General features: G+C 51.9%; 2 protein-coding genes across 2 annotated transcripts in view; both read left to right on the top strand.

Moving 5' to 3' along the window:
• Positions 1–2,389: 2,389 nt before the first annotated feature.
• Positions 2,390–9,137, top strand: LOC147820662 (uncharacterized). The gene is made up of 3 exons (XM_087203911.1): positions 2,390–2,456; positions 3,442–4,058; positions 5,715–9,137. The coding sequence occupies exons 1-3, from the start codon at positions 2,390–2,392 to the stop codon at positions 5,895–5,897; spliced, it is 867 nt and encodes a 288-aa protein (XP_087060037.1). The 3' UTR covers positions 5,898–9,137.
• Positions 9,138–9,315: 178 nt separating this feature from the next.
• Positions 9,316–18,047, top strand: part of Rai1 (retinoic acid induced 1) — a 114,648-nt gene continuing 105,916 nt past the window's right edge. The window contains exon 1 of the mRNA XM_087203948.1: positions 9,316–15,215. The gene's annotated coding sequence lies outside the window, so the exon portion shown is untranslated. The remainder of the gene's footprint in view (positions 15,216–18,047) is intronic.

Consider the following 18,047-nt stretch of genomic DNA (forward strand, 5'->3'; position numbering starts at 1 on the left):
TTGTTTGCACAGGTAACTTTTACACTGCAACCCAAAGTATAGTCTAGTGTCTGCTGCAGAGGGTGTTCCATAAAACATGCATGAAATGGGGGAATAAATTTACCTGCTACGAGTGACTTCATTTCTCTGAGGCCCTATTTTTTAATTTTATTTTGAGACATGGTCTTGCTAAGTTGCCCAGGCTAGCCTTGAACTTGTGATGCTCCTGCCTCAACCTCCCAAGTAGCTGGGATTAGAGGTGTTCCTCATCATGCCTAGTTTGAACCTCTGTTTTCTTATCTGTAAAATGAGTTGCAATGAGACAGCATTCAGAGAATGCTCTGTGTGAGGACTGAATGCTGCTTCACAAAGCTAGCTCACTCCTCTGGGCCAGGGATGTAGCTCAGTGGCGCCACACCTGCCTGGCAAGCGAAAGGTCCTGAGTTCAACCCCTGGTCCCTGCCTGGAATGTAATCACAAGGGTTCTTATGAAACAAGAAGATCAAGAAGGAAGTAGAAGCTGGAACAACAGAAGGATTTGTTTTCTTGGCTTTTCTAGCTTCTGGAGGTCACCATGGGGTCACAAGCCAAGAAACACAGGCAGCGCCCAGAAGCTGGGAAAAGCAAGGACCATATTTTCACTAGAGCCTCCAGAAGGAGTTTTCCCTGCCCCCTGTAGAATTTAAACCAGTAAACCTGACTGTGGACTTCTGATTCCCAGAATTGTCAAGAACAAATTTGTGGTGTTAGAAGCTACTAAATTTGTGACAGATTACAGTTTTCCTAGGAAACCTACAGACATGGGAGGCACCTGGCACTCTATAGGCACTCAAACACAGCAGTTAGTATTTTGACCCCATGCAATCTTCTCTAGCTCCACGTCCCTTGCTCCTTTTCAAGGAGGATTTTGCTGAGACACTCTTCTCAACCCAGGGCTCCTTTCCCTGCCATCCTTGGAGACCTAGCTCAGATACCACCTCCTTCAAGTCCTCATGACCTCCTGGAAGCTAATCCCTTGAAGAGATATGCTCTTTGAACAGACTCTGAGCTGTGGCCCCAGAGAGGCCTGGTGTGTGATCCTTTTAACCCCAGCCTTGAGCACAGGGCCTGATATCCTCAGCCTTGCATGTTTGATACCAACAAATCAAAAACACAGAAAAACATGGTACAGCACTTGCCTCGAATGTGCAAGGCCTGGGGTTTGATTGGTACTGCCCCACCCCCTCACCACCACCAAAGAAAGAAAGAAAGAATGACCTATAGTCCCTGCTACTTGAGAGGCTCACAGGAGGATCCCTTCAGCCCAGGAGTTCAAGATCCTTTTTCTAAAGAAACAAGAAAACAGAGACACCTAATTCCAAAGCCAGAAAGTGTCTGTCCCAGACTTGGGGTTCCAGGCAGGTTCCTCTTTACAGAGCTAGCCTTGGAGGCCCATGCAGGGAGGCAGAGGGGCCCAAGGAAGACTCTTTCCATTGAGATTCTGAGTGTGAGGCCTTCATCCAGGTGCTCCCCAAGAGTAGATAAAGGCAAAGCAAGAAGGCCCAGAAAGCACACTAAGATGGGGACTGGAGGGCTCTGGGTGAATGAAAGGGATCTTTCCCACTCATCTATCAAGGATTTTACCTAAAACTGTAGCAGTATTTCCTACAGGCCAGACTCTGGGCTAAGTGCTTTACACTGTTACTTCATTTAATTCCTTCAACCACCTAGGAGCTAGATCCTCATTCTACAGTGGGGAAACTGAGACCCAGCAATTTAAGTGCTTTGCCCATAGCCACCTAGTTTGGAACAAAGACATCAAATTTAGAAACTAGATCTGTCTTCCCCAAAAACTGTGCTTAAAACAATATAGTCTTGCCAGGAGTGGTGGTGCATGCCTGTAATCCTAGCACTTGGGAGGCTGAGACAGGAGGATCATCATGGGTTTAAGGCCACCCTGGGCTACACAGTGAGTTCAAGGGCAACCTGAACTACACAGCGAGAGCCTTTCTCAAAAATAAACAAAGGATGGGCCGGGGATTTAGCTCAGTGGTTCCTTCGCTTGCCTTGCAAGTGCAAGGACCCAAGTTCGATCCCTGGTACCAAAACAAAACAAAACAAAAAATAAACAAAGGAGGGCCAGGGATTTAGCTCAGTGGTTTTGCCACCTGCCTCAAAAGCGCAAGGTCCTGAGTTAGATCCCTGGTACCAAAAAAATTATATAAAAAAAAAAAACGAAAAACCACAACACTGTTCATCCACACTGTGATCCAGCTTCTGTCTCACTTTTCACCTTGGACCTGAAAGATGGGTGACTGAGCATAGCACAAAAGACTGCAGGTGTGGGTTTTGGCTCTGTCACTGCAGCTTGAGAATCTGGACAAGTGACATCACCATTCTGCACCTCAGTTTCCTTTTTTCACAAAGCGAGATGGATCTGCCTCACACTGCCAGGAATCAGTTGGATGATGTGGAGAAAGTGCAGGACTGGGCTCAGAGTAAAGGCCATGTACTTGGCACAATGCCTTACTTCTCAGATGAGGAAACTGAGGTATATGAGGAGGACTCACTTGCCCCAGGTCAACTGGGTGCTCTGACACCTTGACACTGACCTCCAGCAAAGGACAATGGAACAGGCTTCAGTGAGGTTGCTGATCTGGTCCTGAGGCTGGGTGGGGTGGGGGGGCAGCTTCCCAAACAGATGGCAGTGGGCACCCACCTGAGCTGAGGTGAGAGAAAGCAACCTTGGAGTAGCAATGGTGCAAGGGGTCTATAATAAGTTCACTTAGGGCCGGGGATTTAGCTCAGTGGTTTCGATGCCTGCTGCACAAGTGCAATGACCCGAGTTCAATCCTCCGTACCAAAAAAAAAAAAAAAAAAAAAGTTCACTCACACACTCATTCACCCAGCATTCTCCTGCTTTAAAATCTGTCAATAGCTTCTCGTCCCATAGCGCTAGGGTTGCAACTCAATTCCCACCAAAGCTTCTGCAGTTTTGCAGGCCCTAGCCTTCCATTAAGTCTGAATTCCACTTTTTCCACTTACTGACCAAGCCCACTCCTGAATCAGGGCCTTTGCACTTGCTGTTCTCTCTGCAGAGAATATTCTTCCCCAGGTTCTACCCCTATTAGCTTCTTCCTGCTATTGAGTTCTTTGCTCAGACAGGCCTCCTTCTCTTATTCTAGCTAACCAGCCCCTGTCCATCTCTTCACCTGCTAATATTCTTCCTAGCACCTTCTCCTCTCTAAAATTATCTTCTTTATGCATAGAAGTATTTCTTGGCTGGCTGTCTCTCTCCACCAGGATGCCAGCTCCGTGGCAACAGGGACCACATTGTATCCATTGATTCCTTAGTGCCCAGCAAGGTGCCAGGTGTCCATTAAATAAAGAAATTTGACTTACGGAGTTTTGAAATTGACTGGAAGCATCTGATGGCAGGATTTGAGCCCAAATCCTCAGCTCTACTGTGGCCCCGGTCCCCAGCTTCGAGGCGGGCCCGTGAGAGTCGTTCAGGGCTGCGCCAGACCCCACCCCCAACCCCGGCCGGAGCGCGGGCGGGGGGGGGCTGCAGTGGGGCGCTCGGACCGCCAGGGGGTGCTGTCGGGGCGCGCACGGTCCACCTGGCGCTCGGGGCCGCGAGCGAGCGCAGCCAGGCCGCCCGGGAACTTTTTTCCTCGCGCTCTCGCTCTCCCGCTCCCCCCGCGCGTCGCCCGCCCGCCCGCCCGCCCGCTCTTCCTGTGAGGAGGAGATCGCGTTTCCCCGCGGCACCCGCGGACACCAGGCAGCCCGGGCGGGTGCGCGGCCAGGACCCGCTCCCCGCGCCGCCTGCTCCCCGCGTTCCCGGGCGCCGCCCCCGCCCGCGTCTAGGCTCCGAGAGGCGACTTGGAGAGCAAGGCGGCGAGGGCGACTGGCGAGCCGAGCAGGCCGCCCAGCCCGCGGCTCAAGCGTCGGCGCGAGGAGGGGGCACCGCGGCCCACCTCCTTCCTGCCTGGCCGCGGGCCGGTCGGGCCGCCGCGCCTGACCCCCATGGCCGCCGAGGCCTCCGGGCCGCTACGTCGCAGCGCCAGACGCAGGGTCCCCGAGTGAGCGCGGGCGCCGAGGTGAGCAGCGAGCGCCGAGGCGCGGGGGGCGCAGGGCCCGCGGGGGAGTCCAGGCTCCTTGGGGGCTGAGCGCGCGCGGGGGTGGAGACGCGGGGTCATTGCTTTGTGTGCCGTGGGGGGGGGGTGCGCGAGGTCACCGAATGGTCGTCTGGGGAGCTGCAGAGTGGGGGCGTCCTGCGCCGCGGCGGAGGGTCTTCTGAAGGAATTGTGCGGCTGGCTGGGGTTGGGTGGGATTGGCGTGGGGGGGGGGCGAGAAGCGAGAGTCGAGGGTGTCCCGGGACAGCGTGCTCCGAGGCGCGCGGAATGTTTGCCCAGCGTGGGGTGGGGACGTGGGGAGCAGTTGCGTGGCGCCGAGGGCGGGAGGGGAGCCTTGTGAGTGCGCCCGGGTGGGGGCGGGGAGCTGGCTTCTCTGTGCGTGACCCGCGCGTGGGAGCCAGGACAGCGTGTGGAGCGATGGGGCACGCGAAGTCCCCGCCTGGGCCTGTGCTCAGGCCCCGCGCCTCAGCAGGAGGCGATCCGGGAGCTCCGTGGCTGCCAGGCCCGGGCGCCGGGGCCCCTCGGGGGTGACGTCACGGGAGGGAGCACGGGACACGCGAGCCGGGTGCCCCCCAGACCGCGTCGCGACCGGCCAGGCTCGCGGCCTACCCACGGCCTCTTTCAAGGTTGAACTCCATGCATCGGGAGTCCGGGGGCCCGGGAGGAGGACTTGGGGGCCGAACGCGGCGGGGGCGAGGGGATCGCAGGAGGCGGGGGTGACATTTGGAGCTTTGGTTGCACTGGGGGCCTCCGAGGAGGAGCGGAGGGGAAGCGAAACACCAGTCAGGCCCGAGGTCGCAGCGGCCCCAGCTTCCTGGGGCGCCCGTTTTCCCAGCGAGCGGTTTCCCTTCTTGGGGCTCTCTTGGTCCTTTTCCAGTCCACGCCAGAAGCTGGAGTGCGGGCGGGAGCCGTGCCCTCCTCCTGAGAGCCCTCGGTGGTGGGAGCGGCGGGGCTTCTGCTCTGAATGGATAAAACCGAGTGTAACAATGCGCTCTTGGGGGGCTGGGGGAGGGGAGGCCAAGCGCCTGAATGGCGGACCCGGGCCGGCGTTTCCCAGCACTCGGCACTGGCTCCCTCAGCGCCTTCACCGTGATTTCCGCTGGCCCTGATGCCAGACCCGCGCGGGACCTGCACGGTTCCCTCCCACCCGAAGCTTGCCCCTTCCCCTGTATCTCTTCCAACGCAGTGGTGTGTTGAGAATTCAAGGGCATTACATCTGGTTGCAATCCAGTTTCATGCTGCTGCCTGGCTGTTAAGACCTCGCGCTGACGTCAGAGCCGGGGAATTACTTCTTTTTATTTTATCTTTTTTTGGTTGTCTGCTGCCCCAGGAGGGGAGGCGGGGGTGGGTTAAACAGCTCTGATGTGAGGACGCCAGCGCGATGGGAACCCAGGGCTGCCTCTGGTTCTCTTCCTGCCCCCCTCTCCATTCTCCATATGGACCTCACTCCCGCTAGGGTCAGGCCCATCCCGGTTAGGAGACAGCCTCGATGGAGACCCAGCTGTGGCCCCTCCCGATTCACTCCGCAGCTGCGTTTCCACAGGCTTCCCTGGGACATGGCCTCTGAATCTGGAGCTGGAGAGAAATCTAATTTCCTACCCTTCTCCCCTTTCTGGACAGCCCAGAAGTTATCTGGGGCCCAGGAGCAAGGAACAGTGGAGCCAGTCATGGCCATTCTGGTGTCAGCAGCCTCAGCCCAGAAGTCTAGAAAAAGCCTTCGTAGCAAAAAACCTTGGCGAGAAGGAGAGGGTATCAAGGCTAATCCAGGCCCCAGAAGCCAGCTATCCAGTGGGCAAAATGTGACCTTCCCCGACCAGGTGTCCTCGGCTTTTGTAAACAGAGAGTTCTCACCTGCTCCAGAGCCATCTCCACTTCCACTGGACCATGGAGTCTTCACTGCTGCAGCTCTTGTAGACCCCTAGCAAAGAAGGTTGGCTTTAAGACTCCTGCCAGTGACCTGCGGTATGAAGAAATACATTAGGTCGTAGTGCTGTTCACACCCACATCATATAACAGAAATGAAAGTTTAGTAGTGAATAAGCCCTCTGCTATGAATGCTGGTCTTTGATGCCTTCTGTTCTAGTATATTTGACTAAAAGAATTACTGGTTACAACCCAGTAAGTCAGTGATTTCACAATCTACTGATAGGTCATACCCAGTTTGAAAAGGCAGCCCTAGGAAATGGATCTGTCGTTTATTCATTCAACAAACAGTAATTTAGACCCTAACAGTTGCTCTCCTTTTTGTTGTTGTTGCTCAAGTAATGAGTACCTTCTCATTGTGAAAAATGCAAATACCTCGGAAGTATAAAGACTAAAAGACCACTTAGTGCAGGTGAGCCCAGTTAGGACTTTCAATGTATCCTTTGAGTTTTTGTTACTTAATTTATACTGTGTATCCTATGTGGAGATATATAGTTTCCTTTTTCTCCAAGTGAGAACACTCTGAGACTCTTACTCTGCACCTTGCTTTTTCCTAACCTGGTGGGGTTGTGGGGTGAGGTGCTTCAGGACAAGGCTCTGGGTTGACTGCTGGACCTAGCACATAGTAGAGGAGTAATTTACTTCTCTGGGTCTCAGTGTCCCCATCAGTACAATGGGAAGAATCACTTTGCAATAATGAAGATTGAATTAGTTAATCCACATGAGGGTTAGAACAGTCACTGTCCCAGTAGATGCTGGTTGTTACTGTCTTTATTACTATCCTGTGTCAATGTTGACCCACATTTGTACCACTTTGTTTGTATTGGCTGCCTGTGCAATGGTGTGAATGTGTGTTTTTGTGGTTCCCCAAGAAGGAGGACATGCACATGGAGCAAGAGGTATTTCAGATCAAGGTCTTTGTGGGACAGGAACCTGGATACTGAGCCTCAGGAGACAAGGACTGTCTAAGGACCCACTGTTTTCAAACTCTTATGTCAGGGTCCAAGCATGACACATCCCTGCATCTGTTATTTCAAAGATCACACACCAGGCATGGTGGTGCGTGCCTATAACCCCAGCACTTGGGAAGCTGAAGCAGGAGTGTCACCCGGAATTCAAAGCCAGCCTAGGCTACACAGTGAGCTCAAGGCCAGCCTGGACTATACAGGGAGACCCTGTTCAAAAAAAAAAAAAAATCACATCCCAGGGATTGGTGGCCAAGGCCTTGACCAGAGCCTGGGGTAGGGGGCTCTGTGCAGGTAGGAGGCTTCATGGAAGAGGGGCCCCTGAGCAAGTGCCCCAGGCACAGGTAAGAATGAGAAGGACACTCCTGGCAGCAGGAACACAATGAGCAAGTCTTTGGAGACTGGAAGAGATGTAGCCTGTGAGTTGTGGCCAAGAGGGAAGGACTTGGCTCAGAGAGAACGGTAACAGGAGAAGCTGGGCTGTAGCCAGAGCCTCTGCACCAGTCGCCCTGCAACCCCGCTCAGGGGGCTGTTGGAGTAATCTTTCTGAACCACAGCAGATAGGCTCCAGGGACTCCCACTGCCTTCTAGAGACCCAGTCCATGGTCCTTCCACACTGCCCAGGGCCTATCCTGGCATCCTGTGCCGTTCTGCCCCACCCTCCTCCTAGGGCAGCCCTGTGCATGCTTGCCCCTGTTCGTTTGCCTGGCTTGTCCCTTCCACCTGGGATGCCCTTGTCTTCCTCCCAAGACCCAATCAGATGTCCCATTTCCTCCCCTGACCTCCAAGGCAGAATGAGTCATCTCCCTTTGTCTATACCTTTGGCCCAGCGTTTATCACGGAATTATCGGCACTTCTGTCAGTGTGTCCTCCCCACGAGGCTGGAGCATCTCAGCCCGAAGTGCAGCTCCTTTCTCTGGGCTCTGTTTCAAGGGCGAGGCCCAAACACTGCACGCTCAGCAAAGCTTCCTGGCACGAGGGCCAGGTAAGGAGAGAGGGTGAGAACCTGGCCTCTCTTTCTGGGGCCCTTTGATCCCAGCAGGGGCTGACAGGCTGTGTGGATTCTGTGCTGTCACACTAGATGAGCCAGTGAGAGGAGGGGTATGTGGGGGTGGGGGGAGCTCCTCCAGGTTCCTGGAGGGGGCTGGGAGAAACTGGCTCATCCTGTTTCTGTGGGGATGGAGGTTTGAGCTGTGCCCTGTTCCTAGTGGGTCACTGGGGATCTGAGATTGGAATGTGGGGGCGGGGGGAGCTGGGGTGCAGGCTGGGGCTTGGCTGGCAGAGGGCAGATTTTGCTCTACTGGTTCTTGAACCTGTTTGAATACCGTGTGGGGGAAGTGGGAGGCCCAGGGATGAGGAAGAGAGATGGAGTAGGGGGAAAAACTTGGGGGCAGAGAGACAGCGGAAGGGGAATGATGAGGATGGTGAGAGCAGGAGAGTCAAGGAGATGGCCGGGAAGGGGGGGACAAGGAAGGAGCAGGTGATATTCCTGTTGCAAGTGAGCATACTTAGGATCAGGCAAGAAAACATCCAGGTTCACCAGGGTTCTGAAGGCTAGATTAGACATTCATTCACTCATTCATTCATTTGTTCAGCACCATTCCTGTGTTCACACTTGGCTCCAGATCTAAGAAAGCTGCTGGTCCCCCCTTCAGGGCCCCTGAAATGTAGGGTGTCATTTCTGCATACAGAGGTCTGATGGGAGAAGTACCTAGGATGCTGTGGAGGCCAAGGGAGAGTCCTACAAAGAGGGGAAATGATGTATCAGGCCTGGGCTGGGGGGGTTGAGCCATTTGTTAGGAGCTGTGAGGTGGAGACCGTGGTTGGGGCAGCTCCCCAGCCCCTCTAGTTCTGTGTCTAGGCAGGTTGAACAGCTTTCAAACCATGAAGCGGGATGGAGGTGGGATGGGCAGGGCTCAAGAAACAGGAGCAGTGGGCTTGCTTAGCACCAGAGGTTCACCCCGGGGGCTCAAGGGAGGACATGCAGAGCTTAGCTTTCCCCTGGATTCCTCCCCTGGAGACTGTGCCCATCTGTAGGGCAGGCAGGATATGGTAATGAGCACTGGATTCAGAATCAGGAAAAGGTTTGTGTTTCAGCCACTTCTTCAGGCAAGCCAATTTCCCTCTCTGAGCATCACTCCTCTTTTGTCAAAAATGGAAACATGAGGGCTAGGGATTTAGCTCAGTGGTACCGCACCTGCCTGGCAAGTGCAAGGTCCTTGGTTTGATCCCGGTACCAAAAAAAAAAAATAAAGGAAACGTGAGGGCCCTGGGATTTCGCTCAGTGGTGCCACACCTGCCAAACAAGCCCAAGGTCCTGAGTTTGATCCCTGGTTCCGCAAAAAAAATTGAAAAAAGGAAACATCAATTGTGCAGGTGTTGAAGGAGATGACCATGTTAGAAAGCAATAAGGACCTGTAAACTCAGGATTTGGGTTAGCTGGTACTAGCTGCTCTCTCTGGGGCTCTGGGGTTCCCGGCTCCATTTTCCTCTCTTTAAAATGATCATGATAGGCCGGGGATTTAGCTCAGTGGTTCCGGTGCCTGCCTCATAAGCGCAAGGACCCAAGTTTAATCCCCGGTACCAAAATAAATAAAATGTGTGTTTAAAAAAAAAAATGATCATGATAAAAGGCCAGGGATTTAGCTCAGTGGTACCACACCTGCCTCGAAAGCACAAGGTCCCGAGTTCGATCCCAGGTACCAAAAAAAAAAAAAAAAAAGATCATAAGAGGCCCTTCCTGGTTGTTGGTGTATACCCTGCAGGTGGGATATTGTTGAGTTTTGATATCTGTCTTTACCTCCCCCATCTCTGTCTCTGTCTGTATCTGTCTCTCTTCTATCTTCTCTCTCTGCACTGGGAGTGGAGTCCAGGGCGCGCTAGGCAGGTTCTCTGAGAGCTGTTTCCCTATCCCTAAGCTGCTGTTTTTGCTAAAGGATATTGCGCATGGAAGAGATTGTGAGGATTATTCTTTTCCCATTTACAACAGGTCACCTCTAAAACTTACCTGCTGTAACATCGTCCAGAAGAAGTGCTTTGGTGCTTCTTTTCTAGCCAGGTGGTGGTGAATGATTTTAGTGGATCCTTCACTCACGAGGCAGGTGAAAATTACTGATTTTCTGGTCAGAATTTCTGTTTCCAAAGGGACTTTGCCCCAGCAGTGGGAGTGGACCCTGAGAAAGTGTCCAGCAACTTGTGACATCAGTGGCAGTATAACCACAAATTCATTCATTCATTTTTCATTCATAAACCCCATGCTGAGCACCTGGCAGACACCAGGGTGTTGGAGACACAGCCCTAACCAAGTGGCAGTCTAATACAGCCTAGCAGATATACAGGCGTTTGGGACTTGGACCACCTCTGTTCAGGGTTGGGTTCTACCACTCACTGACCTAGGCGAGTTATTTCTCTCCTTTACTCAGTTTCTTCATCTGTAAAATAGAAATGATCACATCTTCCTGGGGCGAGAATTAATAGATCTGAGTTCATATAGATAAAGTCCAGCAGTGTCTGAAATACCAAGTCCCTGACTTAACGAATATTCCAGTTGCGAACATTCATGGATATGAAGGGACCTCAAATTATAAACTTTCTTAGATGCTAACAAATCGTGGAAGTAACTCACATGTCTGCAGGACACTTAACAGTTGTGCTGCTGTTTGCTTACTACACAATGCAGTAGTGTACAGTAGTACGGTGCTCTATCAGAGCCAGGATGTCCAGAAGCAAGAGGAAAAGCAGTGGTGATATGGAGGGGACTGCTAGGAAGTGCAAAGCAATATACACTGTATATTTGTATTAAAGGCGTTTAAGATTCACTTTGTCAGACTCAGGAAGGAATCTGACTTATGAATGTTCTCCTGGAACAGAACTTGTTAGTCGGGACTTACTGTACTCAGAAGGTGCTGGAAAATGGCTCCTCCTCCTCCTCTTCATTGTCACTTTTGCCCAAGAGAATCTCTTAGAGAAGCTTAGTGATGCAGGAATTTGGTCCAGGTGAAAGTTTCTCTACAAAGGATGGCACCTGTAAAGGAGTGGCTGTTCCTCCCGCCATTCTACCCTGCCACCCCGGCAGCCTGACTGCTATACTCAGCCTCAGCTCTCCCCTCTGGGTGACCTGGAGCTGTCTCTGTTCAGCTTCAGGGCCTGATGAGGGCAAAGGCTGGTGAGGCCACACACACCTGAGAATATCTCATTCTGCCTGGTACCAGGAGACTTCAGACTTGTAGAAGGAATTTTAATATCCAGTGTCAAAGCCTAAAGTGTTTTTTGACAAAAGCATCATCAGTTGCTAGAGGCCACCGCACTATCCCTGGGTCCTTAAGCGGGTCCTTCAAACTCTCTGAGCCCACTTTCTCATTTATCAAACAGCAAAAATAAATACCTATTACATAGTTTTGTTTTGCCTTTTTGTTTGTTTATTTTTGGTACCGGGGATTGAACTTGGGACCCTGTGCTTTCGAGGCAGGCAGCAGAACCACTGAGCTAAATCCCCAGCTCCATAGTTTTATTTTTAACTGATGGTCTTTCCAAAGCACTTTGCATAGTGCTCACTGCAGACACACAATAGGGTGTTTAATTAATGTCAACCTATTTCATGTCCTAATAATAATAATTCTCAGAAAATGTAAGGTAAAAGATGATGCGGTTTTTTTATGCAATGGAGTACTACCCTTCCATAAAGAAGGATAAGCTTGAGACATTTCTAGCTAAATGGATGCACCCTGAGACCATGCTCTTAAGTGAAATAAATCAGACACACATTTTTAAGTACCACATTGTTTCTCTGGTGTGGGAAGCTGAAAGTGTAAATAAGGTCCAACATGTATAGTAGATATTGGGAAATGAAAAGGAAATGTTCAAGTGAGAAGGGGAACAAGAAAGGAGGGAGGGGGAAAGGAAGGAAGGGACAAGAAAAAAGGGAAAAATGGAAACAAAGCTTTTGTAAATAAGGTAAAGAGGGGTTGAAGGAAAGGGAGGGAAATGGGAAAAAAAAAGCAAGATATATCATGTACAGGTACAAATTCCCTATGATGAATGTTATCAATATGTACATCTAAAATGTACCAATAAAAAAAGAAAACGTGAGGTAAAAACTACCCCTAATAGGGCCGGAGATTTAGCTCAGTGGTTTCGCTGCCTGCTACGTAAGGACCTGAGTTCGATCCCCGTTACCAAAAAAAAAAAAAACACACAAAAAAAAACTACCCTTAAGATTTCTTCTGTAGTGCCTTAGAGATATGAAGTTGTGAACCTCCCATTACCCCAATAGGACAAAGAAGCATTATGATGACCGGAGAGCCACTGAGGCCCAGAGAAGCTTAGCTACCATAGCAGAGTCACCCAGCAAACCAGGCTTGCAGTGGGGAGATAAGGAAACCAAACTGGCTTTCAGTCCTGTGTTCTTTGATACTCTGATAATTATTCCTTCAGCAAAGAGTTATGAGCAATCACCAATACACAGCTGAGAGCCTGTCTTCTGGAAGATTCTAGTCTGATAGGAAAAATGAAACTTGTACATGATTATGGAAAGAGATAAAATAAAAATCTCCTGCCTGTTAGAGGGGTGCAGAGTTATTCATTTTCTCATTCCAGGAAGCACTGTGCCAGGCTGTGGAGCAGTGGTTCCCAATCGGGGATGATTTTATCCCTCAGGGGAGCCATGTCTGAAAGCATTTTTGGTTGCGTCAACTAGAGAGATGCTATTGGCATCTAGTGGGTAGAGGCCAGGGATGTTTCTAAATCTTCTATGATGCACAGGACAGGTCTGTACCACAAATCATCTTATCCAGGAAGCCTGTGGTGCTGAGGGGAATAGAAGTGGCCAAGCAGACACAGCCCTGCCCTTTGGAAGTGCCCAGTCTGGTAGGCAATCAGGCATTACAGAGTGATTGCATAGTAATCATGATGGTGTGATCGGCTGTAATCGTCTTGTGAGCTAAGAAGGGAAAGTGCAAAGTGCAGGAAGGATGCAGGCTTTGCACTCCTTTAAGGGATGGCATGGCTGTGGAGGTTTTTCTAGCTCAAGGCACAACCCAGGCTCTCTTTCAGAGGTAGACACCAGAAGGTGTGTCACGGGCAGGGCAAGCTGCTAGGCACCTGGTGTAAGTCTGGGAGACAGTGGAACAGACCCAGGATCGAGACACCCAGGGAGCAGCCTCCGGAGGTGGGGAGAAGTTAAGAGGAGGCAGATGCTCCTGTCTATGCAGTTTGGGAGAACTACACCTCCCAGCATGCTATGCTCTGGGGGCCTGAGCAGAGGTCAGATGGGTGGGTGGAGGACCTAGACCTGGGTACTGTCCTGGAATGAGGCCCAGCCTCTCCCCCTTCTTCCATTTGCATCCCTCTGGTAGGTGAGAAAGAGATGCAGAAAAAAGAGAGAGGAAGAACAATATTTTCATTTCAAATACAGGAGTGGGAGAGGTAGAAAAGAATCCAGTTTATGATACCTTTGAGATAAGCACAGAAAATTCCCACTGTGGCCCCAAATAGCACTAAAAACAGAACTTTTTGCCAAATCAGACTTAATTGAGCAACTCTCTTCTTGATTCTAGCAGGATGTGGATGGAGCTGGCTTGTTTCCTTGGGGTGATGGTGTCCCCTGGGGCCCTGCCCTGGCAAATTAAACCGAGAGGCCTTGGCCTCCTGAGCAGAACAGGAGCCCTGAGAGCTTAGCGTGACAGCCCATGGCCTCTGCCTGAGATTTCCAGAGGGCCAGAGATGGTGACAGGGGAGTGCCTGGTGAAAGCAAAGGTAGGACAGGCTTGGTTCCTCTAATAAGTGAGTATCTGTCTCTGGATACTGAAAGGGATCATGGAGAAAAGCCATCATTTAATGAGTACCTGCTGTTGGGCCAGGCATTGGGTGGCCCTCCCTAAATCTTATTAACTGCTCTGTATAGCTTATCAAGGAAACGGAAGCTCAGAGAGGTTAAGTGACCTGCCTAGGGTTACACAGCAACCAAATGGCAAAGCCGATTTGGAGATTACATCTGTGGGGCTCCAAAATGGCTGTGCCTGCTGCCCACTTTTCTTCATGATAATCAGTCATCCATTTAGGAGATAATTAAGACTGTGACCAGGCCCGGGATTTAGCTCATCAGTGCTGCCGCCTGCCTCGAAAGCGAAAGGTCCCGAGTTCGATTCCCAGTACCAAAGAAAAGACTGACCTAGTGGGAAGTTTTTTTAAGGCTTGGAGTTAACCATAAGCTTGAATTCTTTTTTTTTTTTTTCCAGTACCAAAGATCAAACTCAGGACCTTGTGCTTGCAAGGCAGTGTTGGCACCACTGAGCTAAATCCCATAAGCTTGAATTCTGACAGAGACAGTGTTTGTTTCTGTAGCTTTCCCTCTTGGAGCCTCCTGTTTCCTTATCTGTCAAGTGGGCATAATCATCCCTTCATCCTGGAGTGGCAGTAGGGGTTAAACTCAGCATTGAAGGGGATGGGAGGGGAAGAAGGGAACCCCAGGGAGGTGAGGACCTGCCCTGGGCCACCCAGTGTGACAAGATTAGGTGAGAGAGCTCTGGGAGAGGGAGCCAGGCCAGGTTACTGTATCTCTGTACCATATCAATGTTGAGTTTCTTTATTTGAACAGGGAGAGAGGGCAGCTTCGCTCTGCAGGTAGAGAAGGTGATGTGGAATGCGGGTGTTTATTTTTCTTTGCTTGTGAAAGCTCTGCTTCATCTCAGATGGACTCTGCAGGGCTTCCTGAGACACTTCAATAGGTGTTCGCCACGCAGGGGGACCTGTCCAGGTGCCTGCCCAGATTGGTGCCCTCCTACTGAGTGGGGCCCCCAGGATAGCCCAGAGTCCCCAGAAAGAGTAAAGGGTAGGGAGCCCTGCAGCCTGGGCCCTCTTGGTCCCAATCATCTCCTTAAACTCCTAACTCCTGGCAGCCTTGGGTTGCTGGGAAGGCAAGGGCAGCCTTCCTGATTGACAAACAAAACAAGCGTTGCTCACAAAAGGATCAGGGAGGCTGGCTGGGCTTCTCTTCCCCTCCCCCTTCCCCAGGCATCTCTGCTGCTCCACCCAGCTGGCACCTACATTCTGAGACAGTGGAAGAGCTCTTAGCCAATGTGGTGGATCAGGCCACCTGGGTAGGAGCCCCTTGCCCTGGGAAGGTGGATTCAAGAAACGGTAGAGTGGCCAGGAGGCAGGGCTTGCTGCAGTGGTCGCCCCTCCTTCCCATCAGCTAGCTGGGCAGGCTGCTTGGAGAGGAAGCCCCAGCCGGCAGGTATGGGAGAAAGACATCGGATCCAGAGGGAAAAGCAGAGAAAGCAAACAAACAGGGCTTTGTGTGGCTGCAGATTGGCGGCTCAGAAGGGAAGCCAGGCCGGGGGGGGGGGGGGCTCACGCAATGCGCTGGGCCTGAGACAGGCGGCTGGGCGGCCAGGAAGCAGGGAGTGCCACTATGTGCGACAGGCGTCTGGAGTCACAGCGGTCAGGGGCCAAGTCTCAGCGCTGCCACTTCAGTCCTTCAACAGATCTAGGCTTGTTTGCCCACCTGATCTGAGCAGTCACTCACATGTAGGACTCTGTCAGGCACCAGTCAGGGTGCCTGTTTCCCTGTCGTGCTGGAAATATGTAAGAGGGAATCAGTCTCCCTGGGGAGTTCAGCCTCCTTGGTTCTCTTGGGAGGGCAGGGACTTTTACTCAGCCCTGGGGGTACTTTGGGGCTTCGATGGGAGAGGCAGCCACGCTGAGGTTGGCCTCTCGGGCCCCAAGCCTGGGAGCTAAACTGCCCACTTAAACTGGTGGAGGCGCACTAGGTTAGGGGTACAGAGAGAACCAGGAAGACGGCTTGGGGGGGGGGGTGTTCTTTTGGATTAATGTATATTATACATGGGGGGGCAACCCTCCCGGCCCATCTCTTTGGGGGCTGAGGAGGCCACGCCTCCTGGAAGGCTAACGCTGGAGGTCTCGGGTTAGACACGCGGGCAGCTCCGCGATCGCCTCCGGGGCCATTTCCTTTCCTCGCCCCGACGTCGAGTGGGGGCGGTGGGAGGGCAAGCACCCACACTTCCTGTCCACCCTACCCCTCCCACGGCGCCCATCAATTTGGCCACCCGGGGGTTCCTTACTGGCCCGCAGTAGTGCCAGGAGGGGGCTGGAACCTCGGGGCGCCGTGGCCGCGAGGGGGGGGGCGAGGGGGCGGGCGGGCCGCTCTCATCGTCATGGCAGCGTCGGCCCGGCATGCTCCGCGGGGCCGGGGTGAGGCTGTTGAGGCCCCGCCCCCTGTCGGAGCCGGTCCTTTTTTCCGGAAGGCGGAGGGTAGGCTGTGGCCTTGGGTCCCCAGCGGTGCGGCCATTGCTTGTGCGGCTCCAGGGCCGGGCACGTGCCTCTATAGCATCCCCTCCTCCTCTGGATGTTTGGGGATCGTAGTGAGATCTTGTGTGGGATGGCCTCGGGTAGTGGCTTCCGGAGGCCAGGATAATGGGAAGGCAAGACTCCCCACCTCAGCCCCTCGCTCCTGCTTCTGCAGGGCCTTTGAAAAGTTAAGGCTCTGGGCCTTCAGCTCTACCCTTTCCCCTGTCCTAGGGCTAGAGAAAGGAGGGCGCCAGCAGTGCACCCATTTCCAGGATTGGACCCTGCAGTTCTAGCTGGCTTCTTCCAACCAGGGAGCACAGCCTACCCTAGTTGGCAGCCGCTGGACTGCCTGGCCAGAAGGCACATTCCTATCTCCTGAGCCCAGGTACCCCGCCTGCCCTCGGGGCAGCCTCTTCCGGAACTTTGCTGCCAATTCAGCCCAGCCCTCTTGTCAGTGTTGCCCTCTCCCTCAGGCTTCTTGTGCCTTAAGTCCCCAACTGCTTTTTTCCCCTAGTCTATTAAGAGGCATAGGACTCAGCTGGCCTTTGTCCCTCCTACCTGTACTGGGCAGACAGCTAAATTTAATGTCGGTCTTTGGGTTTTGGCAGGAAGGCTATGTGTCTGTTGAGCAACTGTCCTCCAGCCTTTCTCAGCCTTACCCAGGGTACGAGCACCAGGGGTATGGCAGTGGATTTTGTTTGCAGCAGAATGAACTCAGGATTGATACCAGAAAGGCCTTTCCAATCCTAAGCATTTTATTTTTAGTAAGATCATCAGATTATTGATATGTTGATTGTAGAGAAGTCCAAGAATTGAAGAACAAGGCTGGTGCCCTGTAGTGGATGCTTGTAGTTGGAGCTACTTAGGGTGCTGAGGTGGGAGGATCACTTGAGCCCAGGAGTTCTGGACCAGCTTGAGCAACCTACCAAGACTCTGTCTCTTAAAAAATAAAAATAGGGCCAGGGATTTAGCTTAGTGGTGCTGCCTGCCTTGTAAACACAAGGTCCTAAGTTTGATCCCCAGTACCAAAAAAAAAAGTCTTAAAAAAAAAAAATAGATGAGCACAAGTAAGTAAAAATTCCCTATGATCCCACCACCAGGACTTAACAACTGTCAGCATATTTTCTGTGGATCTGATAAACAATTAATGATTAATAAATACAAAATCTGGAGTCATGCTATATATTTTGTTTGGTAAGGCCCTTGGTGTTTTAATAGCTTTTTCCTCTCACTATAAAAGGAGGAAAGGCTAATTACAGAACTTTTGGAAAATATGACAAGTTAAAAGGAAAAAAAACCGAGTCTCCAAAGGCAGCCACAGTGTTTCCTTCATCACCTGGGTTAGTGTTTAGTTTTGAATGATGGTACACCATCACTTCTGTATATACTATTTCAAATCCTGCTTTTCTCAATGCTATATAGTATGCTTCTTTGTTCCTGTCAGCTTGTGGAAGGCTTGAGAGTTGAAAACCTGTTCTTGGAGGAGCTTTAAAAAGTCAGATTTCAGGGGTGATTTATTGGACTGGGAGGTCACTTTCCAACTTTGGTAATCCTCTTTACCTGCAAACCCCCAAGGAATGGTTCCCCATTGCCACTAACCTCTAATAAGTGTCTTGGGGTGAGTGTCCTGCTTGCTGGGGGCCCAGGAGGCCACTTCGCTTGCACAGGGACCTGGAAGACTCGTGGCTGACCCAGCTGACCTAGCTGAGATGTGGACTCAGGCAAAGGGCATTGATCTGGCTCAGATGTGAAAGAGTTC

The sequence above is a fragment of the Heterocephalus glaber genome, unplaced genomic scaffold, assembly GCF_053883595.1.
Source record: "Heterocephalus glaber isolate CG9 unplaced genomic scaffold, H.glaber_assembly_v1.0 deba00001813, whole genome shotgun sequence".
In the NCBI taxonomy this organism is placed as follows: domain Eukaryota; kingdom Metazoa; phylum Chordata; class Mammalia; order Rodentia; family Bathyergidae; genus Heterocephalus; species Heterocephalus glaber.